This window comes from Cryptomeria japonica, chromosome 3 (assembly GCF_030272615.1).
Source record: "Cryptomeria japonica chromosome 3, Sugi_1.0, whole genome shotgun sequence".
Taxonomy (NCBI): domain Eukaryota; kingdom Viridiplantae; phylum Streptophyta; class Pinopsida; order Cupressales; family Cupressaceae; genus Cryptomeria; species Cryptomeria japonica.
In genome coordinates, this window is record NC_081407.1 from 549,596,952 (window position 1) to 549,609,769 (window position 12,818).

General features: G+C 36.9%; 1 protein-coding gene across 1 annotated transcript in view; it reads right to left on the reverse strand.

Annotated features, from left to right (window-relative positions):
• Nucleotides 1–11,784, reverse strand: part of LOC131077426 (TITAN-like protein) — a 139,196-nt gene extending 127,412 nt beyond the window's left edge. The window contains exon 1 of the mRNA XM_058014921.2: nucleotides 10,656–11,784. Within this exon, the coding sequence (XP_057870904.1) occupies nucleotides 10,656–10,909 (254 nt within the window). The 5' untranslated portion in view covers nucleotides 10,910–11,784. The remainder of the gene's footprint in view (nucleotides 1–10,655) is intronic.
• Between the last annotated feature and the right edge of the window lie 1,034 nt (nucleotides 11,785–12,818).

Below are 12,818 nucleotides of genomic sequence, written 5' to 3' on the forward strand. Positions count from 1 at the left end.
CATGTCAGCCTTCATAGGAAAAGACACAACTTTTGGCTTGAGCGCCTATTTAAAAAGGATCAAAACAATCATTCAAACATCAAACCAAACAAATTCTTCCTCTCTCTAAACAGCGAATATCATCAGTAAGTAGCGAATTTCATCAGCAAGCAGTAAAGTTCATTGAGATCAGCGAATTTCATCATCAGCATAAGCGAATTTTAACATTGAGAATGCAGATTCAAAGGCGAACTCCATCCTCCAACAGCAAATTCAATCAGCACTAAGGCGAATTCAGTCACAAAAAAAGAACATTTGAGGTGCATATCCAGCAATCAAGAGGGTCGAATTTCATCATTGAGCTGGGAAATTCACTAGGGGACAGCGAATTTTCTCAGGAAAGAGATATAATTACAGCAAACTACATCATCATCACAACAAATTCGAGTGAATTCACCTTTCACAAAGCGAAATTATCCAGCAGTCACCTTGTTGATCAGATTTAAGGTTAAATATCAAGAGGATTGGAGGTAAGTGCATCATATTAATTGAGGAAAGATCAGGTGCAGGTCTGATTGGAAACAAATATTGATCCATTTAGTAAAGTAGACCTCCTTAACTCATTAAGATAGTGCAGATAGGAGTAAAAATCAGTCTTGTTTAGCATTCAATTTCAGATTCATTTAGATTTAAGATTGATTTAGATCAGTATTGTTGGTTATTTACTATCATTCTCATTAGCAAACAAGCTTCACTAGATTAATATTTCGCATATCTTTCACCATTCTCCTAACTTACACATCTCTTATAGGTGAGAGATGGCAGCACCTAAACCAAGTGGAACCATGAACCGTCAAGCACTCAGCAAGGAAGACTCGAGGAGCGGTGCATTAGAAACTAAGATCACGTCTCATTGGAGTAGAATAGGAGACACCAATCTCGGGAAATTCGACACCAAGAAGTTCCGGAGCCCACCTACGGCTACAGCGAAGAAGATGATCGATAGCGGGATTATAAATGCAGCTAGCTTCCCTCCTGCGGTGCAATACTATGAGTTAATTGTTGAATGTGCTCAACACTATGATTCCCCCTCAAGAAGAATAGTGGCGAAGGATGGAAGAGTACTTGCATATCTCTCGAAGACAGCAATTAGTGAAGCATTTCATCTACCTGAGCCTAAGGACATGATCTACGTAAGTGTGGAAGGATCTAAGTCAACCTATGACGATGATCCAAAGGCTTGTTCAAAGATCGTCGACAAGTTTTGGTTATTAAAGAGTAGAGGTGGTAAGAGCAGATGGCCAGGCAGATTACATAGAGTGGACTTCAAAGATGAATTCAGAGACTTCATCACTCTACTTCATCGTGTGGTGGGTGCACCTGAGGCTTCATATTTCGAGGACTAGATGTTCTACTTCATAGAGACAGTCACTCATGGCAAGGATGTAATAAATTGGGCGAGGCTCATCAGCAACAGTATCGATCTGTAGTAAAGAAGGTTGATGCGCACTAGAACATTCTACATGAGCTCCTACGTCATATACTCTCTTGCAATAAATTACAAGTATCCTGGACTGATGTATAGGGGTATTGTCACATCCCCTCCTATATACTCTTATTTTGATACTTAGTTGTGTTGATGCCTTAGATGGATACTGGTTACTGAAACAATGATTTTGATGCCCTACAAGATTTTGGTTTTGCTAACAGTGGTATTCGATTTAACAATGATGCCCTAAATGGTATTGAATGCTAGAAACAATGGTTTAGCCTAAATGATGCCCTAGTTGAAATTGTTTTATTTCTTATTTTTGAATATTATAAATATATGATATGTTGTGATGTTTCATTTACGTAAAGTAATGTTATAACTCATCTTTTGATTTAACGAATATAAACATTAAGGTTGAACTGTCAAGATGTCGGACTAACTACTCTAGTTTGGACAAGTGGATGCAGGAATGATTTGGCCTCCGAGAAGAAGGGGAAAAAGATATCACCGAAAAAAGAGGGAAGCGAAATGGTTATGGTCAATGATTGTATGGAATATAAGACTGGTATGTACTACCTAATGTCAGCTAGTGTGACCTTGTCAACCTAGTTTTCCCTATTAGGACCATGGGAATTATGTTCGTTAGTGTCTCCGGCTTGCTCCGGCTCGTTTGTCGAACCTTTGTTCTTGCGTTGCGGAATCATTATTATGTATCTTCTTTTATTGTCTTAATTAATACCTTAATTAGACATGTTTTCGACTTGCGAAAGTCGACTCTGTATATATTTACGTGAAAATACATATATTGATCAATTGTAAAATTATTCTAATAAAGGTGTATTGTTATTAAATTTAAATTGTCTTAAAAAAGGAAATATTTATTACCTTTATTATTAATTTAATGTATTTATTAAAATATATATGAAATGACTTAGTTATTTTAATTGTCTTGGACCTTAATTTCGTTTATTGTAAAATCTAATTTTAATAAATATTAGCTCCATTTACATTAGAATACTTTGTATTCTTTTCTCCTTATCGAGATATATTTATATTGTCGAATAGATTATTATATGGGGGTATGATGTTTTTTTTGAAATTTAATTTTCTCATCGGACATGATTCCGCCTCCCAGAGCCACGACGGGGGATGGCGAAATCATAGTAAACTTCCCCGTAAAACATTAGGGTGGCGAAGCATATAGGGAGTGGAACGATTCTGGTCTATTCATTATTCTCTTCTTCTTTGGCAGCTCTTGTTTTTCATTTTCTTTGATGGACGAGAGAACCAACGAGATGGAGTGAAGGCACCGTGTTTTCTTATTCTTCTGCAGTGGAAGGAAGTGCATCTAACACCGTAGTTGCCAGGACTTCTCTGTTAGTCACGTTGTTCAATCCTTTTGTTGTTCCAATCTTTTTTTACATTCCAGGCACGTGGACTCTCTGATATCTTTCTTTTTCAATAGAGAGCATATATAATGTTGCAATGAGGCATTAGCTTAAGGCTACAAAGAGGGCTTTAGTTTTAAGTGTTGTATTCTCCTGAGAAATCTAGCTAGATAAATTTCCTTTGTAACTCAACAAAAGCTTCTTTATTTGTTCTTTCCTTCCTATTTTCTGCGTTGTTGTTCCTGAAGGAGTCTTTTGTAAATATAAGTATTGGCTTTCCTTATATAATCATTTACTGTTCAGTAGGAACCTCTGCCTCACCAAGAAATTAATGAGAATTTAATTAATGAATGGTAAATTTGAAATAAGGGTTTACACCCAATCAAAAGAAGATTAACCTGTAAGTGTGAGTTAAAAGTATTAACCTCACAAGTACCATAAGAAAATTCTGGTGAAATTCATGTTTCTTGTTTTTGCTAATAAATTAAAAGTGCAAGTCGGATAGGGTGGAACTGAGCCTCATAAAAACATGTAGACAAATCCTTGGCCAAGGTGCACTAGCTGCATGTAGTGCTTGTCAGTTCTAAGAATCTAGATACAGTCCTAATCAGGAAATTATACCAGTTAGCAGGCAGTTATAGGGTGTAATTGATTACGACTGCAAGGTCTTACACCAGTTCCAGCATGACTTGACGTAACCATTCTCCTTACCCTTGCGGTGGGCCGGGCCACTTCAATTAGAAGTAAGCAAGGGCGATCGGAAATGATCTAAGGATGGGTGGATAAACGCCCTGGTGATATCTTTTTCCCCTCTATAACAAATGAAAAGTACATTCTAAACCCTTCATCTTTTCCTTTATATAGAAAATAGTTGCAAACGTATTTTCTGTATACGATAATGGCATTAGTTTTCATGTTCATTATTTTCTTTTTCAGAAAAAAAGGGGTTAAACTAGCTGTTACTTGCTTTCTTGTTATTTAATGTTCAAAACTAGCCGTTATATGCTTGAGATTTTGATGTATGTTATAGGTATAGTCGGAAGAGGACCAGGAGAGATAAAAGTGCATGAGTGTTATACACAACTTCATCATTCGACTAAACAACACTATAGGAGAGTGAATGATGCATTCACTATGCACATCACAAGGTCGCTTCGAGGTGAATTTCAGCAAAGACTCTCTCCAAAAGCACAAGCATTGGTTCAACAGTATGGTGCATGGTTCATCCAGTTCCCAAAGTTCACTTATATTAGAGTTCAAGGATGTCCTTCTCCTCCCTACATGTTGCCACGCTACCCGACAGACAGAATAGTGCTACTTGAGGTGGTGAGACAATTAGTGGCATATGTCAAAGCATATAGGCATAAGCACGGAACCAGTGTCTCTTTTCCTATCTCACTTGAAGACTCTCTTGAAGTGTGCCCTTCTCCTCAAGAACTAAGAATGCCGAAAGAGAGTTAGCCCTCTATTCACTCAAGCCATTCACTCCTAGAGATAACTTTGATCCATATGACAATGTAAAAGGAATTTTGGGAAAGAAGTATGGACACTAGTGGCAGTTAGAAGACTATTGGATGAACATTCAAGATGATGTGGAAGTGAAGAAAAAGATGTATTCCAGACTACCTCTCGATTTCATCAGGAAATGTAAGTTGTTTAATGTTGCTGATCAAGTACAGGATAGCGGCAAATATCTCTAATCAACCTATGCCAAAGAGAGCAAGGAGATCAAGATCAACGGGGTTGACCTGGAGGTCACAGATTTGAAGGACTTGATGAGACAAGTCTTGGAATGCACTCGCATATGGATAGACATTCAGCATCAGAAATTGAAAGAACAAAACATAACAATGGCATTCCACTCAAAAGCAAGGAAAGACAATGAAGATGATGCAACTACTAGTGGAAGTGCTTCTCAACCATCTCACTCAAGAGGTTCGAAGAGAAAAGATGATCATGGAGAAAAGGAGTCATCGAGGAAGAAGCATAAACAAAGTTCCAGTCATCCTTCCTCCAGGCGTGAAAAAGAGTTGAATAAGGATGAAAGACACAAAGAACAAAGGGTAGATAAGGAATTGAGTCAAGGAGCAAATGAATCAATGGAATCCACAATTCAAAATGATAAAGGCAAAGAGAAGTCATCACAAGAACAAGAAGATCTCACTCCTCACATTCAAGAGATCGATGGAGATGAAGAAGAAGACAATGATGAGACCACTTCACCTCCTAGAGATGAGCAGAAGCTTGAAGAAACACAGGTTCAAGAAGGGAGATCCTCTATTCCTGAATGGCTTAAGGAAAGGCTATCCAGAGAAGTGATAGTGGTTGATGAAGAACCAACATACAACTTAGAGAGCCTAAGTCGGACTCAAGAGGTCGCCGAGAAAAAGAAAGCTACGAAGATGTCTAAGGTGATCAGAGATGATTCAAGTTCTCGAAAGTTACAAGTACCTACTCTGATCGTTGATAAGTATGAAGATGAAATCACAGCAGATGAATATGACATGGAGACTATTGATTTGGGTCCACTCACCTCCAAGAAAGCCATAGGTGATGCAAATGACTCATTAAAGGCAGTTAATGATATGCTTAGAGCGGAAGTAGAGAAGAATAAAAGATTGGAAAAAGGAGATAAGTGCGTGGAGAAACTACTTCCAACAATTCCAAGAACCATTGAGAAAGCAGAATCCTGCAGCTACACCACCACCCTTGCTTCCCGCGGAATCAGTTGATCATATGGAGAAGATGAGGAATTCAGCACAACTGATGGACACATGGATAGAAGACTCTTATACCAAGGTTAGCAAGTTTATGAAGGATATAATGAAGACACTTGATACAGTCATAAAAGTCCTTGGAAGAAGTCATGTCCTCATAGAAGCCTTTGAAGCATTTGCTCATGCCAAAGATGTTATCATTCCAGTATTGCAAGTAATAAGGAAAACACCCAGAGAAGTTTTAACAAGAGAGAAAATAAGAAGAGAAGGATCTACGCCCAACTTTCTACATTGGAGTAGTCTACTTCACACAAAGATCATTTTTGAAGATATTGGAAACGGGTGCAGTCAAGTTCAAGATGATATGCATTGTATTCATGATAAGATAGTAGAAGTAGCACAGATCGTCTTGGAGAGGAAGATCGATCATGGGATGATTATAGAAGCCAAAGAATTGGAGGACAGAGTAAGAATTATCTTTCATGGGACTAATGGAATGATCACCAAAGGACAGTTGGATGATATGCTTTATTTTGCAGTATTAGCCAACAAGACACAAGAGCTCGAACCTAAATGGGAGAATGCTATCGTCAAAGCGTTAGATGAAGTCATATGAAGGAACAGTTGAAGACTCTACTAGAAATTTCAATGACTGAGATAGAGGGCAAAACAACCAGATTCATTGAATATGCCAAAAGGGAAAGGGAGAAAGAAAACAAGATTCTAGAAGACAGTTTGTTATGATCCTACTTGGCAACACATTTTCTCATTGGAGGATGCTTCCTCGATTTTCGTGCCAGCACATGTTATTTTCTCATTGGTTGATTTCATGATAATGTTTATCTAGATAGGGTTTCATTCATATCAAACCCTAATTAGGGTTTAGGTGGCAAAATCTTGGCCCTTGATCTTCATTCGATCTTGGCCCTTCATTGTATTTGGGAGTGATATATAAACTCCACTAATTTCATTTGTAAGAGAGAATAGATCAGTTAGAGGTAATAGAGATATTAGACATTAGAGTTAAAGAGAGATAAGAGAAGGACTTGAAGAATTGTTGTTACTTTGCTTTTGGATTAATAAAACATTGAAGTTAAGGTGTTTCTATTCAATCCTTGAAGCTTCTTGCATGGTTTTTATCCTCTCAAGTCAATATTTAATATTAGTTTAAGTATTAGATTGAATGATGGAATGTTGTACTTGATTTATTGTGAAGCTCCTAATCCATACCACTAGCCTCTTGCTGATTGTAAGTGCGCCTTGTTTGGTCAACTGGAATCATTGAAAGTGCTTAAGTTCAATTGTTGCTTATTTGTGGATATGCATTCAAGTGATGGTATCTATGCATAGTAGCAATTTGAAAATCTTCAAATACCCTTAGAAGATTGCACTAGTTTTGGTGGAGTTGTTCTTGTATGGCAATACTAAAACTAGTAGAGTTTCACTCAAATCGTCCTTCATCCATCCATTCCTAAGATAGCTTAATACCTCTCAACCCTCGTCTTTTGCCATTTTTTGATAAACATCTCGTAGTAGTAGGAAAGAACTTCATTGCATATCATCCGCAAAGCACTTCATAAAGTCTCCTCATGCGAAAGGCCCTTTGATGAAACAGCAATCACAACGACCACTCGTGCTTACCCACACGTCAAGACCTGACATTTATAAACCTTGGAGTTATCTTAAGTGATCCTTGAGCTAATTTTCAGCATTTGAGAAACTTTGTTCAAGAGAGGATAAGATACTTTTGGGTATTTTATTCTGTGTTCGCATGTGTGTAATGTCCCCTATTAATACATTGTCAATTCCCAAGAGCAACATCTATGTTACTACCTTTTATCACTATTAATTGAGCATAACTAGCTAATTCTTTGCAATATAACTTATGATGCCATTAAAATCATGCCTAAACCCAAACTAATCTGACCCCATTCCCAAAAGAGGGCTTGGCTGCCTAGGGCGCTTGACACCACCTCCTTAATGTAGCCCAGATTACCGGAACTCAGTCCATTCACCCTTGGGGCTTTCTATTGAAGTGGTTTTACTCTGTCCTTCCCTAGCAGCACCCATCTCCCTTGGGGAATAGAAGAATTAGAATAGATTTATGACTTAGGGCAAAGTTATGGCAATATCACTTTGTACTATCGATGTATATTATGACTGTCATACATATTGCAGTCTATATTAATATTAATATTAAATTCTGCATAAGAATATTATCGGGCTGCATATATTAAGCATACATATTAAGCACATCCCCATGCATACCACCAAGAACAAGGATGTCACTGCCCATAACTTAATAATAGTTCTGATCTGATCTGATCAATGGTGATGTCACTAGATGCCTTTGATTCCTTCCTTTTATACCTCTCAATGTGAGGGAGAGGTAACACCTCTTCCTCATGTATGCCCTTTGGCAAGAGACACATCCTTTCGCCATCAGCACCCTTTGAAAGAGTGCATTTCTTCATTATTTCTGCCCTTTGAAAGGGACACAACCTTTCATAATCAAATATGCACTTCTTATTTAAATCAGATCTGCACTTCTAATTTTCCAATCATCCCCCCTTCAATTGAGTTCTCTTCTCCCTTTTATACCTCATATTTGGGGGAGTCACAACTTATCATTTCATGCCTTTTGACCATTCATTAACTTTAATCAAATTTTAATTATATTTAATTATATTCTTTTATATTTTATTTTAATTCTTTTGTATTTTAATTTTATTATTAGTATTTATTATTAAATTATATTTCGAAGTAGGGACATTACACATTTCACAATTCAACTTCTGCTGCACCACTCTTATATTATCACAAGTTACAGAACTTGAATTAGGATATGTTTCTGCCTTTAATTCAAAAAGTGGGTTATCCCCAATAAAAATCTTTTTGCATCCATTTCAAACAATGGGTTATCTAAAGCCCAGTGATAATTTGAAATTTTTTCCTATAATTAGATGGGAAATCAAATTTTCTGTTTAAACAGTCCATGTTGGCCTAATCCTGAACAATCATCTTCTTAATTCATCATTTCTAATTCCCTGTCAATGTCAATTTTTCCAACTTGCTTGCCAACGGTTGTAATTATTGAAACCTTTTTTTCAACTTGTGGCCTTGATGTGTTTACTTCTTCATATTTCACCTTATTTTCTGATTATACATCAGATTTTCCAACTCCTTTTCTGATGTCATAGCTTCTTTGCTGACACTTGTAGCTTGGCTCCCAAAAATCACTGCATAGGAAGCAAAACAAAATTCTCTTCTAAGTTTGTTTTGGTTTCATTAGTCTTTCTTCCAATAGAAGAAATCTTCTTTTGTTGATTAGGAGATTCCTTAGAGTGAAATTGGGTCCAAGACAATGACTGCTTTAGTTTTACAGCCCTTTTGATACTTTATTAGGGTTCTAGTTCTGAATGTTTTTTTTCCTTCTTTGTTTCTTTTCCTTGTGTTTCAAGATCACATAAGAAATTTCCATCCATTAGATCATTCAGTGCACCTTTAGAATCATCATGCTTACTTTCCATTTCATTGAGCTTCATCTCAATAGTGTACCTATGAAAAAAATGTGACTCACACATGCCAACAATTATGCTTACCTCTTCTAGATTGATCTTACAATGTTTACCTTGGACTCCAAAGATTCTTACCATGATGTCCCAAGCTTTACGACTTGCAAGAAGGTTTGGATCAAACTGTATGTGAGATAGAAGTTGGCTGTAACAATTATACATTGCCCCAAAACTTTCCCCCAACCGCACTAAAAATGCTGGAATGTTTGCACTCAGTGATCTCCACGTGTGATACCTCCTACACTCAATATCAAACCAAGAGATATTTTCCATACCTTGGCTGTAAAATTGCATTCTTGTGCTCAAAATAAAAAATGTAATGGCTAGAAACCAGCTTGTTCTAGCTGTAAACATCACAACACTGGTAATGGGCTGTAAACTCTGCCACCATGTGACCGAAAACTCTTCCTTGGCTGCAAGGAAAACATGGGAAGTACAAGTAATGTTGGGGGAAGCAGATTTATAATTGGGGACCATATTCAAAGCGACCCTTGGCTCATATCTAGTGCAGCCATTACAAATTCTTATTAAGTCAAGTTGGTGATTCTCAACAAGAAAGACCCATCTTACAATTGTTCCATTTGGCAACCACCCTAGAAGTGCGATAGACCAAATACCACTATTATTAAGCATCTCATATTTGGAAGAGGTCATGATTGTCACCCATTGATATTTCACCTATCCATGGCAGCTCTTGGAGCTCCATCTTTAATGCCTTGAAGCTCTACCCCCTTTCTCTTGGATTCCAACCCTCCAAAATCCATGATATAGAAGTCTTTGCATATCTTATGTTCACCCACCAAAGTGATGATGAATTGCTTTGCCTTCATGATGTGTAAAATTCCCTACTGAAATTTCACCTTTCACCACTGACTAAATTTGTCAAACAATTTGCTTATAGTTTTCTTGTTATGAAATTGTGAGAGGTTTCAGATTTTGCAAGGGGAATTGGAATAGGCTTTACTTGTATTCATGTAGATTTCTTTCTCAGAAATAATAGAAGTATGATTTGGACAAATAAAATAACTTATTTGCACAGAAATGGATGGAGAGATACAATGCTAACCTTAAATTACTGCCCAGGACTGTTATTCATATTGCAGCGTACGCAAATGATGACAACTATCAATAATACAAAGCATCGCTAAGATTGATGCCCGTGAATCTTCACAAATTGCCCACTTAAGAGGTTGTTCACGCTATAAGAACCCGCCAATATTAATATTAATATTTTTGCAGTGCTTGTTCCATTGTCTTTCAGATGCGCTGAACCTAAATCTTTAATATTATTAACTTATTATAAAGAATGCAGTCTCAATTTGATAAGAAGGACATAAAAGAGTAAGAATTCGTATGTTTACTATTCCATAGTCACCAGGAACGCATCCCCTTGTGCAATTTATTGGCATTGTACTAGAAGGATAAAAATGAGTAACTTGTGAATTAAAAAAACAAAAAAGTTGGATATTTAGGGCATTTGAGTAGGAAAGGAAATAAAGAATACCAGGCAAAAAAACTGTGCATTTCATGAATCTCCTCCTCGCAGACGACGCACCAGAAGTTGTTGCGGTGTTGGAATTGAGGGTGAAGGGGCGTGGGGTTTTTCACAAAGTAAACAACATCTTCAATTTTCTTGAGGAATTTAGAAAGTATCTCGGCCAGCCGTTTCTTGTGATTGAGGGAATATTTGTGACCCTTTCCTTTGTTATGATTTAGCCTGCAAATCTTACAGAGTGCAAACTGCTTAGCTGTGGACATGCCTTTCTTCCGCTTGCCTTGCCGCTCTCGTTGTTTCAACTAAATCTGCTTTGTCAAATATTATTCATTTTCTCCCAACTTCAACACCAGCAATGCAATGGTGAGTTTGGGTTCTATTTCACTGAGACGCCCGTACAGCTCGAGCGGCGCCCTTTGCCAAATAATCCAGAAATTTTGGCTAAACACCTTACCAAGCAACCCTCGCCGCGCCTCTTTTATTCCTTTTTTGGAGAATCCCTGATTTGATGAACAGAAAGATTTTTACGCCAAGGCGTACCTTATATGAGTTTAATCGGATGACTTAACATATCTACGGCTGTAATGCATCTATAGCAATGCACGACGATTCAAATTATCCTGTCAGTTCGTTGCTTCTCGCAGTTTTCCGTTGATTGTTTTTTCTGATGTTTCTTACTGGCTGTCGTTTTTAATCCTGGGCATCACGGACAGCGCAGCTTGCTCACCGTCTATACATCAATTGATATGATCTTCAGAGCAGGGACCTCGTTGCTTTTGAAGAACCTTTGATTTTATTAACAAATCGCGAATGCCTCTGATAACGCCTTGTTGAGCTGTTTAACTTAAATATTTCCCGTCTTCTTTAACTTCAATCAGGCAAAATTGTATAATAGAAATGTCAAAGGGAGAAGTGAAGAGTGAGATTGTTTCTATTTTATATGGCGGTCTGACTGAAGGAATAGATGCAGGGGATAGCGTAAAGAGTGGAGGAAAGATATATTTTCTGTTCAAGAGCTGGAGAAATCAGAAAGAGGAGTGAGAATGAGATGAGAGGGTGCTCAACTGGTGGGATTTAACCTGGTTTGGATTCGGCGCCGTCATCGGAACAGGGATTTTTGTTCTCACTGGACCACAACTTTATCGTATTCACTAAAATAATTAGTTTCTAACAAAATCTTGTCAAAATCTAAACTCAATAATTTTAAATAATTAATAATCAATAATAATTAAAATTGTTATGTCCAAAGGGTTGAGCTTAATTGGTTAAAACATTGGGTTCTCACTATGGAAACCCAAGTTCAATTCGGACATCTAAAATGAATTCTAAGTTGTGACTCTTGGCCTTCCATAAAAATGGGGAAGGTCTAGGGTCAATCTAATCAAACATAATATTATTAATAATTCAAAATATTGCGGCTTCGGCCTATTATCTACCAAAAAAAAATAATAATTAAAATTGTTATTAAATTATTAATTTACTATTATTTACAATTATAATATTTATCAATTGCTTACCTATCCAAAAAAATATTTATCAATTGCTTAAAAACTAGCTTATATATATATTGGTGTATAGTTTAGGATTCTATTTGGTTCAATTCTAGATTTATAATTGTAGTTAGGATTGGAATCAAAATAGTAGGCCTAATTCAATAAGGATTAGGGTTCATTTTGTCTTGCTATTAGGGTTAGGGTTATGGTTGTAGTTAGGGTTTACATCATTGTTTAGGTTAGGTTAATGGATAGGGTTTGGATTTACATCATGTTTAGTGTTACGGTTAGCGTTAAGATTGTGATTAGGCTAGGATTTAGGGTTATGGTTAGATTATGTGTAGGGTTATGGTTTATATCATAGGGCTATGATTAGGGTTAGGATTATAGTTACGGTTTACATCATTGTTAGGGTTAGGTTAATGATTAGGGTTTGGATTTACTTCATGATTAAGATTAGGGATAGGGTTAAGATCGTGGTTAGGCTTTGGATTTATCATTATGGCGAGGATTATGTCTAGGGTTAAGGTTAGAGTTAGGATTATAGTTAGGGTTTACATCATTGTTAGGCTTAGGTTAATGGTTAGGGTTTAGATTTACATCATTGTAAGGGTTAAGGTTCTAGTTAGGCTTAATTTTTAGGTATATGGTTTGGATTATCTCTATGATTAGAGTTTAT